Source organism: Ammodytes marinus (assembly GCF_949987685.1).
Source record: "Ammodytes marinus genome assembly, chromosome: 11".
Classification (NCBI taxonomy): domain Eukaryota; kingdom Metazoa; phylum Chordata; class Actinopteri; order Uranoscopiformes; family Ammodytidae; genus Ammodytes; species Ammodytes marinus.
In genome coordinates this window covers 29,006,303-29,029,365 of record NC_137215.1, presented here as the reverse complement: position 1 = coordinate 29,029,365, position 23,063 = coordinate 29,006,303, and the positions used below count along the sequence as shown (strand labels likewise).

At 41.5% G+C, this 23,063-nt stretch overlaps 1 protein-coding gene across 1 annotated transcript in view; it reads left to right on the top strand.

The window, feature by feature from the left end:
* Positions 1-22,052, top strand: part of ncapd3 (non-SMC condensin II complex, subunit D3) — a 56,809-nt gene extending 34,757 nt beyond the window's left edge. The window contains exons 23-35 of the mRNA XM_080036686.1: positions 289-527; positions 1,430-1,509; positions 2,988-3,125; positions 3,342-3,475; positions 5,705-5,913; positions 6,896-7,006; positions 10,541-10,708; positions 11,583-11,695; positions 14,786-14,850; positions 16,210-16,257; positions 16,893-16,955; positions 17,099-17,147; positions 21,805-22,052. Of these exons, the coding sequence (XP_079892812.1) occupies positions 289-527; positions 1,430-1,509; positions 2,988-3,125; positions 3,342-3,475; positions 5,705-5,913; positions 6,896-7,006; positions 10,541-10,708; positions 11,583-11,695; positions 14,786-14,850; positions 16,210-16,257; positions 16,893-16,955; positions 17,099-17,147; positions 21,805-21,874 (1,487 nt within the window). The 3' untranslated portion in view covers positions 21,875-22,052. The remainder of the gene's footprint in view (positions 1-288; positions 528-1,429; positions 1,510-2,987; positions 3,126-3,341; positions 3,476-5,704; positions 5,914-6,895; positions 7,007-10,540; positions 10,709-11,582; positions 11,696-14,785; positions 14,851-16,209; positions 16,258-16,892; positions 16,956-17,098; positions 17,148-21,804) is intronic.
* Positions 22,053-23,063: the final 1,011 nt, after the last annotated feature.

The following is a 23,063-nucleotide window of genomic DNA, read 5'->3' as shown; positions in this document are numbered from 1 at the left end:
TCACAAAAAAAAGTTAATTTGAAAACAAGCGTTCTCCAGAAACTCTGATTCCACCTTTAAACCTCCATGCATTTCAGCAGTGTCATCATTTAATGTTTGTGTGTGTGTGTGTGTGTGTGTGTGTGTGTGTGTGTGTGTGTGTGTGTGTGTGTGTGTGTGTGTGTGTGTGTGTGTGTGTGTGTGTGTGTGTGTGTGTGTGTGTGTGTGTGTGTGTGTGTGTGTGTGTGTGTGTGTGTGTGTGTGTGTGTGTGTGTGTGTGTGTGTGTGTGTGTGTGTGTGTGTCTTCAGGTAAACTGTGTCTGCAGCACGAGGAACTAGTCCAGAAGTACCTGCCGGTGTTTGCCAGAGAGCTGGAGCTGGGCACGGAGGTGGCTGTGCGTAACAACGTGGTGGTGATCATGTGTGACCTGTGTGTGCGATACACCAACATGGTGGTTCACTACATCCCCAACATCTCCGCCTGTCTGCAGGACAGTGAAGCCGTCATCAGGGAGCAGACCCTCATCATGCTCACCAACCTGCTCCAGGTCCGCACATGTTCTACACATTCTACAATAGGCAATAGTTTGGTCTCTTTGTACTTTTTACTTCTGATACTTGAGTACATTTTAAATCCTGACACGTACTCTTGATACTCCAGTACATTTAATGTAAGATACTTTAAGACTTTTTAACTCAAGTGATTTTCCTATGGGCGACTTTAACTTTTTCCTAGAGTTATTTTCATGTAAGATATCTTTACTTTTATTTAAGTATAGTATGTTAGCACTTTATACACCACTGGTCGGGCGGTGTCCTGTTGATTTGAAGAGATAGTGGCTTGGTGCTAACTTGCTTCAGTTCTCTTGTTGCTAACAGGCTTGGCTGGTTGACCTTGTGTCGTAGCCGCTGGCGCTAACAGTGGCTTCAATTTAGGACGCTTTCACACCTGCTGTGTTTGGTTCAATTCAAACAAACTTGGGTTCAGGCCAAGGGGGCGCTCATGGTGTAGTGGTTAGAACGTCCCCCTTAGATGCGTATGTTTCAGAATAAAAGTAACAATCGACTAGTTTGAATTGTCCCAACAAAAGCAAGGGTATTTGAAACTAAGTAAATAACTATCTCAGTTTGATATATTCAAGGCACTTTCAGATCCTCCCTAGACAGTAGGACACTTAAAAAAGGAAACATCTGATTGCTGGTTAAACCCAGATTGGACAGCAAAAAGATACCCACATTTTAAACCTTTTAATCTCGTTTGACTCGGTGGAAGACTCGAAACTGATCAGAAGAAATCGTCACTACACGTACAAGCATTCTTCGGTTATTTATTTTTAAATTCCTTTGAATTTTCAGCATTTCCTCATTCTCGAATGGAAAATGTGCATAAAAACGTGTAGCTAGAAGCCCTACTAATGTCTATCTCTACTTGCTCTGTTCTTTTTATTAGGAGGAATTTGTAAAATGGAAAGGCGCCCTCTTCTTCCGCTTCATGGTAGCGCTGGTTGACCCGGTCCCTGCCATTGCCAGGTAAATCAAACTGGATAGATAAAAAGATGATTAATAAAGTGAATCATTTTGATATCGAATAAACATCTGATTTTAGGACACCTTACGCCCAGTTTGGACCAAAGAATCGCCGTGCAACAACTTGCAACGAGACTGTTTTGGAACATTGCAGGGGGAAAGTTGCAGCGGTGTGAACTGGTCATTGCAGCGCGGCTTATGCCGTTGCAAGGAGTCGCCAAAGATTGAACATGTCAAATCGCCAGGTCTAGTTTTAGAAAGCAACGATGTAGCTATTTCTCTTTTCCAGCCAATGACTACAATGCAGAAGTAGTGGAGAATGACAAAACACAGTAACTCTTGCCTACTCTCAACCGAAAATTAAAATACAACTAATCGCAAACCTAAGTTAGGCTACTTTTTAGCAGGATGCAAGTGATGCTGTTGCTCTCAGCTGTGCCAGAACGTTCACAGTTGCTGGGGAAACTACCTACCGTCGCAGCCCGGTGCAGCAGTGTGAACTGCCAGTTTTTAGAACGTCCAGTCAAGCGTGTTGCGAGCAGTTTTCAAGCATTTTCAAGTTTGCGTGTCGTTGCGTTGCGAATCTTTGGTCTGAACTGGGCTTTGTTTGTAATACTGTTTACTTAACAGTATTTTTTATATATCTTTTTTGTGAATGTTGTACTTGGAGAGCAAATGGTTACCGACGTCAAATTCCTTGTTTGTTTACGCAAACCTGGCCAATAAAGCTGATTCTGATTTTGATTTATGACTCCAAATCGCTGGCAGTGTTGGGAAAAGTAACAGCAATGGTCAGCTTTATGTTCAAAATCCACCAAGGCTGAAAATGTTTTGGATTTTTTCCTTTTTAATAAACACTTAACAAAGGGCCCTAATATCATGAGTAGTGCACTAATCCATGTGTATTTCATTTGGGTCTAGCATGTATGAGCACACAGTGACAATGTGTACCTAATAGCGCGTTCATGTGGTGTCGGACACATTGGAAAAACAAGTTCCCGAGTGGGGAAAAATGCACTTTGAATGCCGGCTGAAGTCGGAAACAACAACTCGGAAACTCAGAAAACATTTTTGGTGCCCGACTTGACGTCATAGGCATTATCAACATGGCAGGCAAAGATAGCTGTTTTATTAAGGATTTTATTATTAGCGTGGTGCTTATTTGAAATCAATCTGAGCCTATTTCACAGCTCACTTGATCCGTTCCTTTTCTCTTTGTTATCATGAAAATACTGGAACGATCAGCATTGAGTTGGATCTGTGTGAGTAGGCTAATAACGGTCCACACATCTTCTTCGTAGCATTGTTTTTATGGTTACGACCAACATTCCGTCTTTCCGTCTTGAGAGCACGTGAACGCACCGAAGTCGGATGAACGACTTCAGATCTGGCAAACTTGGACCGTCCGAGGAGCACATCAATGCACCATGAATGTAATAACGCACATAATCAAACTAAGGTTCCTGTGTCTGCTGTTCCAGTCTGTGTGAATACTGCCTGCTCCACCTGCTGCTGAAGAAGAACCCGGAGATGTTCAGCCAGCACTTCATAGAGTGTATCTTCCACTTCAACTCCTACAGCAGACACAAGTCCTACAACAAGTTCCCTCAGAGTGAACGGTAGGAACCTGTCGGGAGAGCTTTTCTCTCATTCATCTTTCACCTAATAAAGTGGTGTGTGTGTGTGTGTGTGTGTCAGTGTGTCAGTGTGTTTGTGTGTGTGTGTGTGTGTCAGTGTGTGGCACATGAATGTAATAACAAAAAATTATAGTCATTATTATTATTAGTGTTCGTTTATTAATTAGTCTATTCTTATTTTCTTTTAAATCCATGCAGAGAAAAGGTTCGTTTTTCCCTGAAAGGAGCTCAGCATCGCAGCAAGCGCTTTCGCATCTACGTCTTCCTGTTGGAACACTTCACAGACTCCCAGCGCTTCAACATCCTCAACAAGATCAACCAGAATGTCTTAGGTCAGCAAACACACAGCAAGCTACCGGCTCCTCTTAACCCATTGATGACTATGGCAATCTAGGATGCATGTCCTTAATGCCTGAGGGTTTTCTGAAAAAATAGTACGAATTGTCAAGTCTACCAAAACCTTAATATCTAAGCCTGTGTAGCACATAGAAACATGAAATAAAATACATTTAAAAGTTAAGGTTCACAGGTTTTATTTAAACATGCTCCCTTAGCGCTTACAAACCAACAAATATTTCTAAAAATTGTCAAAATTAGATGAATTAGAAAATTATTAAATATTGTTAATAAATAGATGCAATGTGTTGTGTGATTTTCGTCAGTAGTCTATAGTAGACCTTGATTCTGCGCACCAAACGCCACTAACTGTTCCGTCGCCGACATAGCCGGCGTATTTTTTTTATTATTTTGTTTTATTTTTTTATTTTTTATTTTTTTGATTGAAGTGATTTTCGGCAAACCACACAACTTTTGGGTGGTCACGTGGTCTTAAAAAAATCAACAAAACCCACCTCATGTGTATTTGAACCAATGACAGTGCATTCTATGCTGGGAATGCCATGAAAATTAGATAAAGTAATAATGCTGCGCGATGCAGCATCAGGCAGGAGAGCCAATGTGGCATCGCGCAGCAGCCGTCATCAATGGGTTAAGGCTTATATGTTAACCTGTCTATGGAGATTGTATCAAAGGGTGCTTTATGAATAGTAAACATCAGTTGGCATTTTCTTTGTGGATTCTGGACTGTTGGCAAGCACCAATGTGGACGAGCAGTTTTTATTTTTATTTATGTTTGTTTTTTTAAGCTTTTTAAAAATAAAATAAAATAAAAACACTAACAATAAAAACAAGACAAAAAACAAAAAAAAACTGTCTATACAGAGTCAAATCGAATGGAAAAATACTAAAGCAGCAGAGCACATGAATCAGGTGGTTAAGTATCTTCCAAAAATAGTTTCCATACTTTACTAATACCGTCTTGTGAATTCTGTTTGTTAAAGCGAGCTCCTTCCCTAGCAAAGTAAATCATTTGGTTCAGCTACCTCCCTGGGGCCTGTTTCAGGAAGCGGGTTTTGAGTCAACTCAGAGTTTGTTCGCTCTGAGTTAGTGGAAACTCTGGGTTTTCCGTTTCAGGTAGCAGGTTCAGCGTAACGGAGAGTCAGTTACTGCGGCAACAGACCCAGTTAGACTAACCTGCTCGCTCGGAGGTTTGACCTACTCTGAGTTTGTGTCACTTTACGCTGCAGCTCCGACTGAAGTGTCACAACTCGTCCCTGTACAGTTTGAAGCAAATTCACTCCATAGAAATCTCCTTTGGGATGTTTTTATCATTTCCTGATCATTTGACGTTTGATCAATCATCTATCTGATCAGTATTCTCAGCCCTCGTGTCTTTCATATAGTCGGCCACTTTACACATAGTGAACATGCTCTACATTCAGATTAATAAACCTATTTTTGTTGAATCTCATTCTTTTTTTTATTAACAGGAGTTTTCTAACATCTGTGCCGCTGAGCAGTATTCTGTCAGGCTGAAATGTCACGCTGCGGCTGCATGCGATCGTTACTGTTCACTTGTGTGATCACAAAGTCACAGGCGAGCCTCGTTAAATAGCCTAATACGACTATATAAATCATTTTATAAATTAAACTGTGTTCACTTGCTGAGGAACATGGGTTTGGTTATAAATCAATCAGGCTCTTCAATGAAAACTGTCGCCTAATTTATCTGACGTTAAAGTCTTTCACTCCCCGATTAGTTAAGAGGAGCGACAGTCTGTTTACTGCACATGATTATAGAAACGCATGCTTACAGCGAATAAAAAACACAGTCAGCAATTTGGTGCTTTGCCAGTTTTCATACTTTTGCTGCTGCTGATATGCGTCACTTTTTAAAATAGACTATTGCTCCTCATACGGAAGCGTAATGATTCTCTCAACAAAAAAAAAGTTTGCTCCGTTTTTTTCTGAATTGCCAAGGTGATTAGATCAGAGTTATGAGATAATAGCCTATTCCAATGAATTATTCTCCGTAGCCTACCATACAGGCCTATTGTGCATTTATTAATATTTCTCACTCTAGGGGGAGGAGTGGAGACGTAGAGGAATTTGTCAACCCTGCTTTCTGAATTAGGCCCCTCGAAAAAGAGCAGTTTGAACCTGGAAAGAAAAATTAAAAAAAATCAACATCATTTGTAACCTCTGACTTGTTCCTCTCCCAGCATGCTTTGCAGATGAGGAGCTGCCTTTGGATGCAGACGGTGCTGACATTCTGTCTGAGACCTTCAACATCCTGAGTCTGAAGGAGATGAAGCTGCAGGCTGTCAGTGCTCCTGGAGGGGGCGCTGCAGAGGAGGAGCCAGAGGAGGAGAACATGGCCCACATGGCCAGGGCTGTCCTGCAGGCCGCACAGAAGAAGGTGGTGTCACAGGTCAGCAATGGTCAAAGCAGAACGTTAGCAAGCCGCTTCAGTCGTAAGCAATTCTGGAGAATGTCTGTTGACAAACGGAGTTTTTGTCAAATCAGTGAATATCTCCTCACAATCATTTTCACATGGTAAGATGGCCCCCCTTTGTTTACATTAGCCTCGTTTGAGATGTCGCCGTCTTGCTCAGACCTGCGCAATTATGACGCTCGGCTTGCTGAGCGCACAGCATTTTTGTTGTGCGCTCAGCAAGACGCGCGTCATAGTTGCGCAGGTGATTCCTGCACGTTAACGTTGTTGAGGGGAAAGGCTTCTGATTTCTGATTGCATTTCTCGAGCCTGAATATATTGTGCCATGTTGGCAAACTATCTGCGCGACAAGAGCAAATATACAGTGAGACGCACCCCCTCCGTTAGTTTCAGTCTACAGACGAAAAGTTACAACCAGCACCTAAGCATGGACTTCGTTTAAATAAAGCGTCTAATTTTTATGATCAGCGCTCTGATGCAAATTCTGAAGTCTGAACATTACGGTGTCAGCTGTGGTGTAGTTTTTTTTACAGCAACTCAACGTGCACTGCAAAAAAAAGAAGGCAATAAGTCGATCTTTTTGTAGATTCATAGCCTACCTCCTCTTATAAGTCGAAGTACAAATCAATGAATGGTTCACAATCACATCCCTAGTAAAATATTAATTTTACTCTTAGATTCGAAGGTTTTACTGATTATTTATTTTGTGTGGCTTTTTAGTTGTAGTCTATGTTTGAGGAGCACAATTGGGAGTTTTGTTTATGTAATGTTGAAAGAATTGGCTGAATTTTCATTTCGGTGCATCCCTACAATGAATAATCGTCTTTAATAACCGTGATTACAATATCAATCAAAATAATCGTGATTATCATTTTTGCCATAATCGAGCAGCCCTAGTGCTAGATAGTAAATACTTTAGAAAATTGTGTGTAGATTTGAGTTGAGATCCTCTCCACAGGTCCAGAAGAAAGCCTTCATCGAGAACACAGTTCCTCTCATCATCAGCCTGAAGAGCCTGCTGGAACAGAAGCGCTCTCCTGTCCTCAGAGACCTCATGGCCTACCTCCAGGTGAGACCAACGCATGGACATGCACATACTCTCTTCATATTCAATTTGATGGTTGAATGGGGAATTGTTGGCCAGTGTAATAGCTTGTATATGTTAGGGCTGTGGCAAAAAGGTCCATACGGCACTATACAGTAATATATATATTTTTTTAATATCTTTATCGTATCGTCAGCTCCAGTATTGGTATTTTAGAGCAAAAAATAAATTCTGGTTTTAAACTGGTGGTGTGAACTACAGCCTCGGCTCATGTAGATGTGACGCAGGAGGGCTAGTTGCCCTGAATTGCCAGGGTTTTGGATTAAAGTAATCATCAATATAATGTGATGGATTAAGACCACCCAGCAACTTGTATTTTAGCTTCAGTTTTTACAATTTCATTGAACTATTTGGAATATCGCAATACATCGCAAAAGGAATTGTATCACAATGTGTCGTGATCATACAGTGGCTTGAAAAAGTATTCGTACCCCTTGAACTTTTCCTCGTTTTGTCACGTAATAACCACACACGTACATTTATTTTATTCAGATTTCATGTGATCACATAATTGTGAAGTGGAATGAAAATGAAACATGGTTTTTAATTTTTTTTTATAAATAAAAAACTGAAAAATGTGGCGTGCAAAGGTATTCAGCCCCCCTGAGTCAATACGTTGTAGAACCACCTCTCGCTGCAATAACAGCTCCAAGTCTATTTGGGTATGTCTCTACCAGCTTTGTACATCTACAGACTGACATTTTTGCCCATTCTTCTTTGCAAAATAGCTCGAGCTTCAGATTCAGCGTCAGATTGTATGGAAAGCGTCTGTGAACAGCAATTTTCAAGTCTTTCCAGATATTCTCAATTGTATTTAGGTCTGGACTTTGACTGGGCCATTCTAACACATGACTATGCTTTGATCTAAACCATTCTATTGTAGATCTGGCTGTATGTTTAGGGTAGTTGTCCTGCTTTAAGGTGAACTTTCACCCCACTCTCAAGTCAGTTGCAGACTCTAACAGGTTTTTTCTGCCTTGTATTTGGCTCCACCCATCTTCCTATCAACTCTAACCAGTTTCCCCTTCCCTGCTGAAGAACAGGACCCCCACAGCATGATGCTGCCACCACCATGTTTCACAGTGGGGATGGTGTGTATAGGGTGATGTGCAGTGTGAGTTTTCCACCACACATTGCATTTTGCATTAAGGCCAAAAACTTCAATTTTGGTCTCATCTGACCTGAGCACCTTCCTCCAACCCTTGCCACAAACCATTCCGTGGACGCAGCATATGCAGATAAGACCAAACTTGAAGTTTCTGGCCTAAATGCAAAATGCAATGTGTGGCGGAAAACTCACACTGCACATCACCCTGAAAACACCATCCCTACCATGAAACATGGTGGTGGCAGCATCATGATGTTGGGGTCCTGTTCTTCAGCAGGGAAGGGGAAACAGGTCAGAGTTGATGGGAAGATGGATTGAGCCAAATACAGGGCAGAAAAACCTGTTAGAGTCTGCAAAAGACTTGAGACTGGGTGGAGCTTCACCTTCAATGAGGACAACTACCCTAAACATACAGCCATATCTACAATGGAATGGTTTAGATCAAAGCATAGTCATGTGTTAGAATGGCCCAGTCAAAGTCCAGACCTAAATCCAATTGAGAATATCTGGAAAGACTTGAAAATTGCTGTTCACAGACACTCTGCATCCAATCTGACGCTGAATCTGACGCTCGGGCTATTTTGCAATGATATTTATCATAAATCATATTTAATTTTCATTCCACTTCACAATGATGCGCCACTTTGTGTTGGTCTATCACATGAAATCCCAATAAAATAAATGTACGTGTGTGGTTGTGACGTGACAAAATGTGGAAAAGTTCAAGGGGTACGAATACTTTTTCAAGCCACTGTAGATAGTATATAAAATGGATGTAGCATCCGGGCTGACCTCAGTTATTCCTACTGCATCCAATTCTCCTGGCTTATGCTCGTCGCCATCTTGTGATTTCAGTAAGTGTTTACAGAAGTGCCACGCTGTTACTGTCTTTGAAATGCATTTAGTCATTTTAAGGGGAAAACACATTGTATTTATTATTTCAACTATTGAGTTATTTTTCAAACAGCATGCTAGTGTGGGCCAACAAGATTTATTTTCTGAATTTTCAATGCTGCTTTATTTTTATGTTTTAAATTGGGAAATACATGTTCCAAAACAACCAATAACCTCTGTATTTAAAAATAAATCAAGCTAGTAGGCTAAAAATAATCATTAATGAATTATAGGCTATCGCATCACAATAGGCCTATTGTCCACAATAATCGCACGACAGCCACCCATCAAAAAAGGAACTTTAAAAAGTTGAATTTGCACTTTGATGTACATACACATGTTAACCCTTACTGTGGTGTCACAAGAAGGAAACTGTAGGGTTAGACAGTGAGACCATAAAACACTCTTTCTGCCTTTTCTCAGGCTAGGATGATCCGATTTAATTTTTGTTTGCACATTTATACTTAATAGGATCTCCGAATTCAATACACCTTCATATTCCAACTCGTGAAGTCGGACTTTAAGGGATTTGCACAAATCTTTAAAGCGCTAGCGTTTGGTCTTCCGATGGTCGTAGAAAAATTGTTTATACAACTTCGCCGGTAGAGCATAATGCTTTTGGTTTTGTCCAAATCGGGCGAAAACTGTAGGAGGAGTGTGTTTTGGTGACTGACACGGTTTTGGCGATGTAGCGAAAAATCTATATATACGCAAATGGGCGTGGCCTATCTCAAAAGATGCAGCTGACTTGTGGGCATCTGTGGATAGTTTTTGACTGTCGGACGTTTGGTGTGGGAGTTATAGCCCCAAACGCGTTTTCATTTGTTGTAGCGCCACCTAGTGGCCGGCATGTCTGATTTTTTTTGTCTGCGTACCAGGCACGGACCTGGATAAGCCATGCAAGTGGCATGTCCCAACCCTTTACGGTTTGGGCTGCAGCACCAGTTTTACGTAAGGAATAATAATAAGCGGAAGAAGAATAAAACATCCAGCAAAAACAATAGGGTTCCCTGCCCAGCAGGGCTATGGAACCGCGTAACTCTGCAAAACGCGGTCCCAGGCCCTTCTCGGGCTTGGCCCCCTAACTAGCCTGCTAGAAAAAAAATGTGCCCCCCTCAGTGTTGTCATGGAGATATGACCTAAACATACAGAATAGAATAGTTTTGTGGACCAGTCCGTAAATAGGTTTAATAAGACGGTGAAAACGGCCTGTTTAACAAGTGAGTCAACAAAAAATTGCTCACTTTTGGTACCACCCCCCTAGTGGCCACTGGAAGTTACTGCAATGTGTGTCACTTCCGCATTGGATGCTGAAGTGTATCGCTGTGGTTGGGGCTTGATCGTGATGCATATCGTGAAGTCCTTGCCAGTACACAGCCCTAGTATATGCAGATGCGAGCGGAGAGAAAGAGGAACATTGTGGAACATTTGGCATGAACTAGATGCTAGAAAAGCCCTTCTTCAGATGACACCATGCTGTTGTTGTATTCCCCCAGGTGACCATGCAGGACTACCGTGAGCAGGTGAAGGAGTTCTTCAGTGGGGACGAGCAGCTGGGGGCGGAGCTGGAGTTTGCCCTAAAGAAGGCTGAGCAGGAGAGAGAGATGGAGGCACAGATGGAGGACTGCAGCCTGAGAGGAGACACCAGGACTCCCACTGCTCAGGTCAGAATACACACAGACAGGGAACTTTTATGATATCGGTAAAAAATAAAAAAAAAATCCGATATCAATACTTTGACTTCGATATCGGTTCCCTGAACAAATACGTCTTTTCGATTGCAATGTTATTAAATTATTTACAAGCTCGTTGGCATAATATCAATTTGACATTATATCAATGATTACACCTTTTAAAGTAGCAGAAATGGAACTGCCTGCCTTCCAGATAAGCACAAATGGAGCGATCTCCTGAACCACTGCAGCTCCAACTAAATACTAAAGGAACGAAATAGAAACAATACAATGAACAAGTGCAAATAGTTTTCAGGTCAAAATGAAAAGGTTTTCAGAACTCGATGGTATGGAGGCGTTTCGGTTGGTGCCAAAAAAAGTAGCAAACTTCGATACCCAGCCGTACTTGTATGTACAGTAAAATAAATATAGAAAAAGAACCAACAATGATTCATCAATTAATTGATAGTGAAAATTATGAATGTCCTTGTGCTTTAAAATGGGTTCTTTGAGGCCTGGAAAAGCCTTAAAGGAGAAGTAAGTGATATTTCTCTGTTAATATAACTGTTAAATCACTCTATATTCATACAGCAATCACTCAAACAGAATGCGCGGTTCATAACACAAGTCAGGTGAGAATCCCGCTCGTTTGATCCAATCAAGAGACAGAGCTCTATAAAGAGGCGGGTCTCTGTGCCCTTGAACGATGACTCGCTGCTCTCCATCGCAGCACTATCTGATTGTTTTGAGAAGTTATTGCAATTGAATAGTCGTATTCTTTATGAACTGCGGGTGCAGGACAGAATGTAGGAGTTCCCCACAGTGTGTTGTGGTGTCATGGTGTCTGTGCTCTCTGTCTCCTCAGCATTCGGTCCAGGCTTCTCCCATCGTGCCCCGCACCCTCCTCCCGTTCAGCTTTGCCACACCGCAGCCGCCACGCCCACACCCCCACTCTGCCAGGCTGACTCTCACTGACAGGTAGGCTTCCATCATAGCACACAGGACTCCACAGGAACTCAAGCACATTTCACATTACGGGAATAGGTATGTTACGTCCCTGTCTAGGGCTAGGGACTGTAACTTAAAAACCAGATAAAAGAAAAGTAGGAGTCGGGCAGTAAAATAATGGGTAATTAATTCTTAAAAAAACAAAAGTATATCAACTTAACTTCACCGGTCAAAAACAGTTCAGCAGCAATATTTCCACAGCATGGCAGCGAGCAGAGCAGGGGCAAAGACTCACGGCCTCCACACACATCCTACGTCTACTGCGCGTCTGTGTCTGACTTTTTTTCACTGACCATGTAATCAACCTAGAGTGGCCACACATCCAACATCAGACACACTGCAGACGGCCATCAGAGGCGAGTCTGCAGCGACGCTCTCCTTTACCTCAGGAGGCTCGCCTATTTTTTTCTGAGACGCGCGTCTCTCTCGGGTCTCGCTGCTTTAACTGATAGAGAAATACTCTGCTGAGAGTCATATTGACTTCATACAGGCAGCTTTAGCTGTAGTTTCACCATTTCCTGGTGTGTCCCTTTCAAACTAAAACTTCCAACAAGCGAAAATGTGGCAAAAAAAAGAAAGAAAAAAAAGGCAATGGGGCGCACGGATTACTGTCGAGACTCAATATTAGACTCAATATAAATCATATGCATCATAAATGACATGAAAGAACTTCATTTTTAATGGGAATTATCTATGAAAACTCTATGTAGAAAGACAGACATGTATATGCTGCCCACTAACACCTGTGCATGATTGAGCACTCAATCAGTGGCAAATTAAAGAGAAGGGAAAAGAACACACTAAGAAAACACCCAAAACAAGCCCATACGTAACAAGGTATGACAACGCTTCTCGTTTGTCATAGGACAGAACCACCCCTGCGTTCCGAATAGCATACTTTCTACTATTTAGTATGGTAGAAAAAAGATTTAGGATGTCCCGATTCTTGTGGCCAGATTTAGGATGGTTAGAAGTACCCTGATGCCTACTACATCCGGCCGAGATTTTTTTAGTGTTGAAAACAGCATCCTATTTGGGCGATTCTGACCCACAATCCAGTGCGCACCTGAAGTGACGTCACATCGACGGAGCCTCCATATGAAAACAAACAGATGAATATAAAAGCAAGAGGCAAGATCAAGGCGCAATGTAATGATGAAATAAATTAGTAAAAGTATGTCCCAATAGTATGCCTTCTGCATCCTAACTGTCCCGACTCCAGATCTTAAACAGCGACTAGTTTTCCAGCTCTGTTTTTCCACTTTCAGATAAAGCCACTATGAGTAACTTTGTCCCTTGGCCAAAAGCGGTAGTATTTTTACGACGCCCGCTATCGCAAAGCTGTTTTCTAGCTCGTGCCAGGCGTGCGAGTGTCAACTTCTTCTTGCGTATGTCTTTAGATCCTCAGCTCGGTTGTAGCAAGCCACTCCAGCGTCTCGTCATCCAGGTTCGTTAGGCTAGGGTCGCCATTTGGTGGCCGATGTTTGGGACAGCTGGTCAGGACGTGATCTACAGTCTGTAGGGGGTCTACACATTCACAGTGGGCGCTGTCCTCGAGGCCCCACCGCTGCATTGACTCTCCGAAGCGTCCCACACCTGTCCTCAGGCGGTTGAGGGTTGTCCACTGCCTGCGGGGTAGGTGCTCGCCGGGGACGTCTGTGGGATCCTCAATGTAGCGGTGGAGTCTGGATGGTACTGCTGCTCTCCACTGTTCCGTCCATCTGGCCTTGACCCAGGAAGCTCTGCTGGTGTCAGCTGGTGTAGAGCTTAGCAGTTCCTGGGCATGTATGTCAAATGGGCGGCGGGATTTGAGGCGCTTGCGCTGTGGTCTCTCCGTGATGGTCTTGTGGAGGAGGTGGGATTCACTCGTCAGTGCCTTCTGAGCAAGAGCCAGCATGGCTCCCTCCCGTCTGATCTCGGCTGGGGCGATTCCAGCTAGAACAGGTAGTTGGTGGGTTGGGGTGGCTCGTAGGCATCCGGAGACCGTACGTAGGGCTTCATTGAGGGAAGTGTCAAGCTTTTTTACGTGCGGACTGCGGCACCAGACTGGGGCACAGTACTCAGCAGCAGTGAAGACCAGGGCCTCGAGTGTCAACTGAGAAGGGCGCAATATAGTGCATGTCCGTGTGTTGAAAGTGTGAGGGCATGGACTCTTTTCGGCTCCGTGAGAGTGGTTAGTGACACAGCATCAACTCATGCCAGTCAGTGCCACACACACCTGATTGCAATGAGTTGATGCAGCTACTCTCACGGAGCTGAAAGATTACGTGTCCTCACAGAAAGCGAATGAACGAGAGACGGCAGTTAGTATGGATCACGATGAGGTAATGTGTTTATGTTGTTGTAAATAATGACTATTTCAGATGAATAATGGTCATCTGATGATGGTGAAGCAAAGCAAACTTTGTGTTAGTACCAACCGCTCATTCATTTAGGAGTAAACACTGCAGTCTAGTTCGCTCCCATGAAATTGTATACACATTGCTTGGCAACGCCCTCATCCCGCCCGTAGCCTATATCACTCTCCCTTTTAGCTTTTCTTCATTGAATTCTCTTTTTTTTCTTTGATGGTTCAGCCCCGTTATCAGTCATTATGACGACAAATAACTGTCTCAAACAAGGCTCCCGCTCCCCTTCCCTCACCTGGAGGGATAGGCTTCTCAAATCGCGTTGCTGCGCCATACTGAAATCTGCGACCAATACGGATATGTGACCATAGACACCCAGACCGAAAATCGGACTGGGTGTGCGACCAGACCAAAGTCAGTAATAAAAACTATATAAAAACGTCTTTCTTTGCACTGATGGTCTCGTTTGCTGTTAAAGGTCATTTATGATTATCAGAGGAAACATGTGGCTGTTTAAAAGATATTTAAATGTTACTCGTAGCTGCTTTAACCAAGTTGATTATTACAATATGCATTGTATCACAATGTATCGTGAAATATCTCATTGTGACCCATGTACAGTGATGCATATCGTATCGCAAAATATATGCCAATAGTCAGCCCTAATAATGTGTGTGTGTGTGTTTGTGTGTCTCTCTGTGTGTTTTATCAGGCGTGTGCACAGACCCAGTCAAGAGGAACATGTCCAGTCTAAATCCATTACTCTTGAAAGAACAGGTAAATGTTGGAAGTTTAATGCTCCTCACCACAAAACACAACAAACCAAACCTACTGTGAACACCGAAGGATCTGGAATGGCATTAAACAGATCATCTCATTTCTGGGCCGGCTGTATTTACATTTTGGACTGGGATAATTCCGGTTTAAAAAAACGAAATGTGCCAAATAAAGCTCTCGTGTGATTTTATGCTACATGTCAAGCCAAAAACACTAGGCAGGAGTGTCTTGTGGAATAGCTACATTTATTCTCCTGCAAAAAAAAAAGTCACACAAATATTTAGCTGGATCATCTTTAGCTTTGATTACGGCAATCATTTGCCATAGCACACTTTAGCAAATGCTTTATTTGACACTTAAGATTTTTGAACCTAGACCTGACCCACTGAAGCAACCCCAGATCCTACTGTACACTGCCACACAGGCTTGTACAGTAGGCACTAGGCATGATGGGAGCATCACTTCATCCACCTCTCTTCTTACCCTGATGCACCCATCACTCTGGAACAGGGTCAATCTGGTCTCAGACCACAGAACCTTTTTCCATTGCTCCAGAGTCCGGTCTGTACGCTCCCTGGAAAATTTAAGCATTTTATCCTGATAAGCCCCACTGATAAGTGGTTTTCTTAAGGCTACACATCTGCGTAGTCCATATCCCTTATGTTCTCTTTGCATTGTGCGTGTGGAAATGCTCTTACTTTCACTATTAAAAATAGCCGGGAGTTCTACTGTCAATATTTTATATTTTGATCCCACCAAATGTTTTAAGTGATCTCCCATCATGATCATAAAAAAGAAATTCCGACCACATTTCTTCCTCAAAGATAACGGTTCACCACTATCTATCCAGGTTTTAATAATGTGTTGGACAGTTCTTAACACGATTTTAGTAGTTTCATCTTCTCCTGAGTAGTTTTCTTTGTTTTATGCGGGCCAATAATTTCAGCCCTCTGAAACAGAGTTACATCTCTTTTCCAAAACCACAGCACATGTCTTCTGACATGGTTGATTAAGAAATAAGAAGCTATTCACTGCATCAGTTTGAGTTAAATAACTTGTTGCCAACTGAAACATATTAATTACTGCAGTTTTTTGCCTATCCATGTATTTCCGTAAATCCTCACAAAATAATTGTGAGTACTGTGGTGGGATTGGCAGACAACGGCAACATAATGCAGCATTTTTAAAGTAACAGAAACGATATACACTTGAATTGAGGTGTATATTGTCATTCCCAATCTGATTAACGACACTGTTGTTTTCATTCTGAGGGTTTAGGGTTTCTATCCAGTGTCAGTATTTTACAGGTCAGCAGAACTCTATTATATTGACTTGACAATCTTCCCTGTCTGTTTCCAGTGATGCCTAAAGGAGCAGCGGATACCAGAGCCATCAGCACACCAAAGGGTAAAACACATTCTCCACAAACACAGCTGCCATTCAATGCATGCTGCTTTACACACAACCTACTGGCCAATCACAGACAATGATCAGCTGCTTGTGCCAGACCACAGTTTGAATTTTTTTTTTTTATCTGCAGACATTTTCCTACATTTCCTCTTTGACTCATTCTTATATTCCCAGAGTCTGGTTGCCCTTTCCTTTTTAAAGTGTATGTTTGTCAATCCTAAGAAACAGTTTAGCATTTAAAAAAATGTACTTTTTAATATTGACTTCTTTCGAAGAGTGAAATATTTGTGTAACTAAACAGAATTTTGTTGCCCTGAAACATGTGCAATGACAAAATAAAATGTATTGATTGATTGATTGATTGATTTAGATGGATATCAGCCTCATGTTTGTCTTTAAGGATGTGCTAGCTTAGCATAAAAAAACTAAGCAGAGAGAAACAGATTAATGTGTTCACAAACATCTAAAATGAAGATTTATTTTACCGGCTGAACATTTCTGTCCAATCTTTATCTCATCAATTTGCTGCAGATTTAGTTGTGTGTTACCTTTTTATTGTGAAGAAGTTTTTTTCTCTCGTTCTCACACACCCCAATCCTAACTGTCCATCTCTCCTCCTCCCTGTAATTCAGGTGTCGAAGTCAACGTAACCTTTGACGAAGGAGTCAGTGCAATCTTCTGTGACCGAGGAACAAGTAAGCTATCCCCACTTCTTCTCACTGATCAGACAGCACTTAATGAGTATCTATGAGAGAAAAAAATATGTCAAACAGTCAGGTATACAAGGTTTGAGTTTAGATTTATATGAATCTGTGCCTGCCTACGTTTCTCCACACAGGTCTTGGTGGGGAGACCAGTGTCCTACATTTGAAGTCAAACGAGCAGCGGTAAGTTTACTTCATTTTGACACTTCTTTCACTAAAGTCTGTGATTCAAGCAGTTCTGGGGCCTCATTTATAACGGTGTGCGTAGAAACCATCCTAAAACATTGCGTCCGCAGAAAGCCAAAAATGTGCTGCGCAAAAAAAAATTCAGATTTATAAAACTGTGCGGCGCACAGTTGCACGCAATCTTCCCTTTATAAATACCCACCTGCTGTGAATTGTGCGCAGACGATCTCCACCCCGTGTCCTCCCACTTCACCTCCCAGTTTCATCCCACAATCTACCATACATGGCGAATGCTAAATAGCTCCTGAATATGATGACGCACTTAATAAGCACGGAATTTTGACTGACATGAGGAAAAAAGGGACGCAACGCGGCCGCAAAGAAAGCGACTGTGAAGGAAGAAAGCCTGTGACGTCGTGCATGTGCTGCAGAAACTGGCACACACACATACACACCCGCGCGCTTATCACATATCATGATTGGCACAGTCGTTGTAGTCTTTGTAAAGCAGTTTCGCCCAACTTTGTACTGTATGAAATATCACGTATTAGCGTAGGCCTATACCTGTAGTCCTGTAGGCCTATATAAAATATGGTGTGACAAGTGAAATAATGCCTATAGTCAATTCGAGAGCATTGTTTATCTCCCGTGAGATCCACACATTTCCAACAACGTCAGATTAGGCTATAGTTATATCTTCCAGGGTGAATTGTTATGGGAAAGAGATGTGTGTAATGATTTGCTAAATTCATAACATGATTTTATCTAACGAAATTACAGTTTTAATTAATATCTGTTGGGCTTAACTTTGTACAAAACTACTTTTTACAAACCTCTTAAAATTTGCTCTCCCGCTGGCCACTCACGGAAACACCTCCCGACGTATAGGATATTATTATAAAGTAGTGCTATAAGATTCAACTTATAAAATATAACCAAAACATGTAGACCTAGGCTACTTGATAAGTAATTCAACCTACATCACAACTGCATGCCATAGACTACAGTAGCCATATATTCACAACTATAGGTAAGCTTATATATTTTATTGACTAAATATATTGGGTGCCAAGCATAATTTGTCTGTTTTTCTGATGACTGAGCTTTATTTCGTGGTGTTGCCATTGAGTGTCGCTGATTCCCCGAGTCAGGAAAACCTTGCGGTAGCTCTACGCATGGTCGAAGGTTGGCGTAGGAATACGCACACTTCTCCGCAAATAATGTCTTTATAAATACCAACGTTTGCCACCGCACATTTTCCCGCAAATTTCTTCCCGTCTACGCAAGGTTTTTGTGCGCCGCAAGCTTTATAAATGAGGCCCCTGGTCCTGCTGACACTTTAACGTGATGGAATGGACAGTAACAATAATGTAATCTGAGGAGGGATGCATCGATTGCAATTTTCTTGGCCGATCCCAATTGTCGATTTTCCCAATTGAAGAGTTTAACCTGCCGATTCAATCTTCAGATGCTGAGCTACTGTATTCAATAAATAAGCAAATGTTTTTTTATGCTATCGATAACTATTACCCTCTAAAGTGAATTCATCCACTGCTGAAAGTAGTCCCAAACAACAATGTTTCAACAACAAACATCTTATTTATGAGCTATAACTTGGATTTACAACAATGCGCCTGGTTCTGAGAGCCACAGACAATATGTTGACATTAAAAAACAAAAAGATATGATCTATTACCAGTCTCTTTTTTTTTAAATACTTTATTTATAGGTAGGGGAGAACTGGGTAATGTGAGACACTTTTTACATTTGCTCTCCTCTTAGCGAGCTAAAATGATTTATCAGTCAAATGTACACATTTCCCATTAATGCAGGATGTTTCCTAGCAATGTACGTTATCAGAATTTACTCAGGACTAACGGCAGTGAAAATATGATTGTTACAAAAAAAGTTGTCATGTGTCTCACTTTACCCCAGCTTCGGGGTAAACTGAGACAGACGTTTTCCACTCTAAACTACTATAACAACACATGTTGTAACAGTTACAATCCTGACAGCTAGCTTGAAAATCAAATATTCCAAAACTAATGTCGGACGAGTAACAGAATCATGGGGTTTGGTCAATTTAGCAAAACATTTTTCTAAACACTTGAAAGTAACTCTGATCAAATACAACATATAATTCATATTCAATAATTATCATTGAAATGAAATATAGAACCAGTTAGTTTAAAAAACAGTCTTGGGGTCAGAACACAAGACCCTTAGAGCCAGCTAGTGTCTGGGGGTCAGAGCAAAGGACAATCAGGACCAGCTTGAACAGCCTGGGACTCAGAACACAGGACTAGACCCAGCTGTCATTTTCCATCTTTTGAGTTTTTGATTAATATTTTTCTGCATTTGTTTTATTGGGATCATTCATTTAATAAAGACATATTACTGTGGTAGCCGAATCCCCCGTTGCGACCAAGACAAAGGGTGAGGCCAGGACAATCATCATTGTGTTTCAAGAGGTTTATTTCAGGAGATTTCCATCAGACATCAGACATAGGATTTCATGGTAGCATAGTAGCAGCAGGCTGAGGCCGCAATGGCACTGAAGTTGCTAGTTACAGGACCCGTTTATATCTGTGTGTGTGGGGTATCATGTGTCTTAATATCTGCAAATAGACATATCGTTTCATTGCTTGTGCAACACCAAGTCAAACACACGTCCATCTAGGGATCTGACGTTAACCTTTAGAGTCTATCTGCTCAGCAACTCTTGATGAATACCATTCAAATCTACCACATTCCTCCATTTAGAAGTAAATACTTCTACCAAAATCAGATGTAACCATACATATTTGAATGGCCTAACAGAAACCTCCAACAAAACACAGAAACACTCTTTATGAGTCATGTAGAATACAATGCATAGGTGTAACACATTACTGCAGCAAACTACAATAGAATAGGACCAACAAGCAACAGCTTAAACACTGAACGAAGATAAAATGAGAATAGGGTGCGAGAGCCCTCTGCAGCCGAGTCTCAAGAGTCTCAAGTTCAGATATTTTGAAACGTGATCAGCTTGCATGGGAAATGTAGTCCATCCAACTTTGGCACAGAGGATGGCTCCTCCATTACATAATTGGCAGACTCCGCCAGACGTGGAATTTTGGTGGCCACCGGCCCAGGAAAGTCCAAGCTGGTATGCGGTTGGTATGCGTGTGGCCTTCTCCACTATCAGCATGATCAGCGCCTTACACTTGTGACTGCGCAGGAGCAGTAGCCCGAGCAGTCAGCATTCTTGATGACAGAAGTTGGTCTCCAATCTTTTTCCTAATTTTTTAGCGTACATAAAGCACAGAGCGACGTAACAAGCTCGAATCCAGTCCAGCCTTTTTCCCAAAGTCTTAGTCAATAAAACTTGCACACGGTTTCTTTGTTATAACAGTGGAACTACGTGGATACCTGGCCATAACGGAGCCTCTGTGTGTAGTCCCCCAGACCGGACGCTCACGCCGTGACCTTGAACTTGGCACAGAGCACTATCAGCCGTTTACACATTATCTCCCGTAGCAGTTCTCAGTTATTTTTAGATACTGGAACAGACAAGCACTTTTCAACAGCAACAGTCCATCTGATCTCATTCCAACAGATGTGTCCCGAAGTGTACAGGTAGTCTCTCATCATGTCCCTGTTATATCCGTTATCGTGACGCCAAATGTGGTAGCCGAATCCCCCGTTGCGACCAAGACAAAGGGTGAGGCCAGGACAATCATCATTGTGTTTCAAGAGGTTTATTTCAGGAGATTTCCATCAAACATCAGACATAGGATTTCATGGTAGCATAGTAGCAGCAGGCTGAGGCCGCAATGGCACTGAAGTTGCTAGTTACAGGACCCGTTTATATCGGTGTGTGGGGTATCATGTGTCTTAATATCTGCAAATAGACATATCGTTTCATTGCTTGTGCAACACCAAGTCAAACACACGTCCATCTAGGGATCTGACGTTAACCTTTAGAGTCTATCTGCTCAGCACTCTTGATGAATACCATTCAAATCTACCACATTACTTAGAGTCCATTGAAGTTAAAGGTCACTCTTCTGTCCCCCAGATACATACCTGCCAAACCATGCCCTTGCTGACACCCCTATAACCATTCAACCCCCACCTCTGGCCCGCATTGTCTTTTGTCCTATTCAAACTAGTCTCCTTGCTACCTCAAATAATGGATTCATTAAAAGAGGGCACAGACACTGTCTCTCTTTACCCCACAGCATTTGTCTCACTTTACCCCACTGCCACAATTTGAGAAAAAACTACCTCTCTCAGCAATTCAGGCTAATCTTCAGTTTTCATCATCACATGGTTTCATATGTTGGTAGTTCATCAACAGGTATGATAGAAGTTTTTCCACCTGAATCAATTTGCTTTGACACAACAGTTGATTAAGTTGACAGCAGGAAAATTTACTTTTACATGCAAAAAATTAATTTTTGTGGAAAAAAACATGCTTACAACATCACCATGAGGTCCTCTCTTTCATGGCCAAGGGGAAATGAGAGGGGCTTGAAAACATGGAGACTTCTGCCTCCACCACAGTACAAAATGTGATTTAGTTTATGGTGCTTATAGCATAGTTTTTTTTTAATTTAAATTCACTTTTTTCTTGTCCAATATGACGTGGCTCTCTTCTGTGTTTCAGAACTCCTGGACGGAGGCTGTGGAATGTGCAGTCTCCTCTCCGCCAGAAAAAGAAAATGCCTCAAGTTTAGATTGTGTACAGCTTAATATCTTTGTTTGAGTTTTTTTTGTCTTTATTACAACTACTACTCTTCCAACTTATTACATCTACTTTTCCATCTACATGCTATTGATAAATATTATATCATAATCAGATTTGATATGTTCGTTTGACTGTTTGTCTTGTATCTTTATGCTAATAAAGTTGACCCTGACCTCAGAGTAGGGTTGCAAAGGGGTGGAAAGTTTCCGGTAAATTTCTTTTGCTCGGGAATTTTGGGAATATCCAAAATTGGGAATTATAGGAATTGACTAAATGGCGGAAATTTTAATGATCTGCTTCATATCCAAACATAAATCTAAACATTATGTTTTGTCATAGGCAGACATTCATCCAAACTAATACAATTAAGAAATATTACATTTGAACAGATTTATTTTTATTATTATTATATTATTATTTTATGAACAATCAATAATTTCACTGAACAAAAATATGAATGTTGAGTAAAATATTACTCATCTGTCTGACCCAACCCATTCAATAAATTAAGTAAAATGCCCCCCCCCCCCCCCCCCCCTCATGTGATGGAGGAATGCACAGTGCATGTAGGGGGCGTGTCCTCAGTACCCCTGCAGTAAGCGGTGTGCTATGAGCTACTTGCCAAGTGTACTTGCATGAAATCTGGTTGTTTAAATCAAGATTATGCTGAAATATATTTCCCCCAACTTTATTTAAAATCACTGTTTAAGCCTCTGTAAACCTGCTCTAGTAAAAAGCAATAAATGATATCAGTTGGGTGTCTCAATAAACTTTTTAGAAAATCAGATTTTAAATTAAATGTTCATAACTATTATAAAACTTAGTTGAAAAAACTGCTTTTTACTGTGTAGAACGTTTGCCAGGACTGACATAACATAGTTAGAAGGATTTAGTGCATTTGGGTTGCTAATAACTGTTCATTCCCGTTAATTCCCATGGAAAGTTTCCAACTGTGAAAATTCCCGGTATTTTGCAACCCTACCTCAGAGTATTGTTTGTGGACAGATTTGTGCAGGTATACTGTTGTCAAAAAAAAACCTAATGGGCTTCCTTTCCTTATTTTGTGACAAACTGTTGTTACATTTTCAACTCCACTCTTTTGTAAGTGATGGAAATGCTTCACTGTTTCATCCAAAATTCTAGATGAGTAAATTCCTATCCTATTAACACTGTAACAA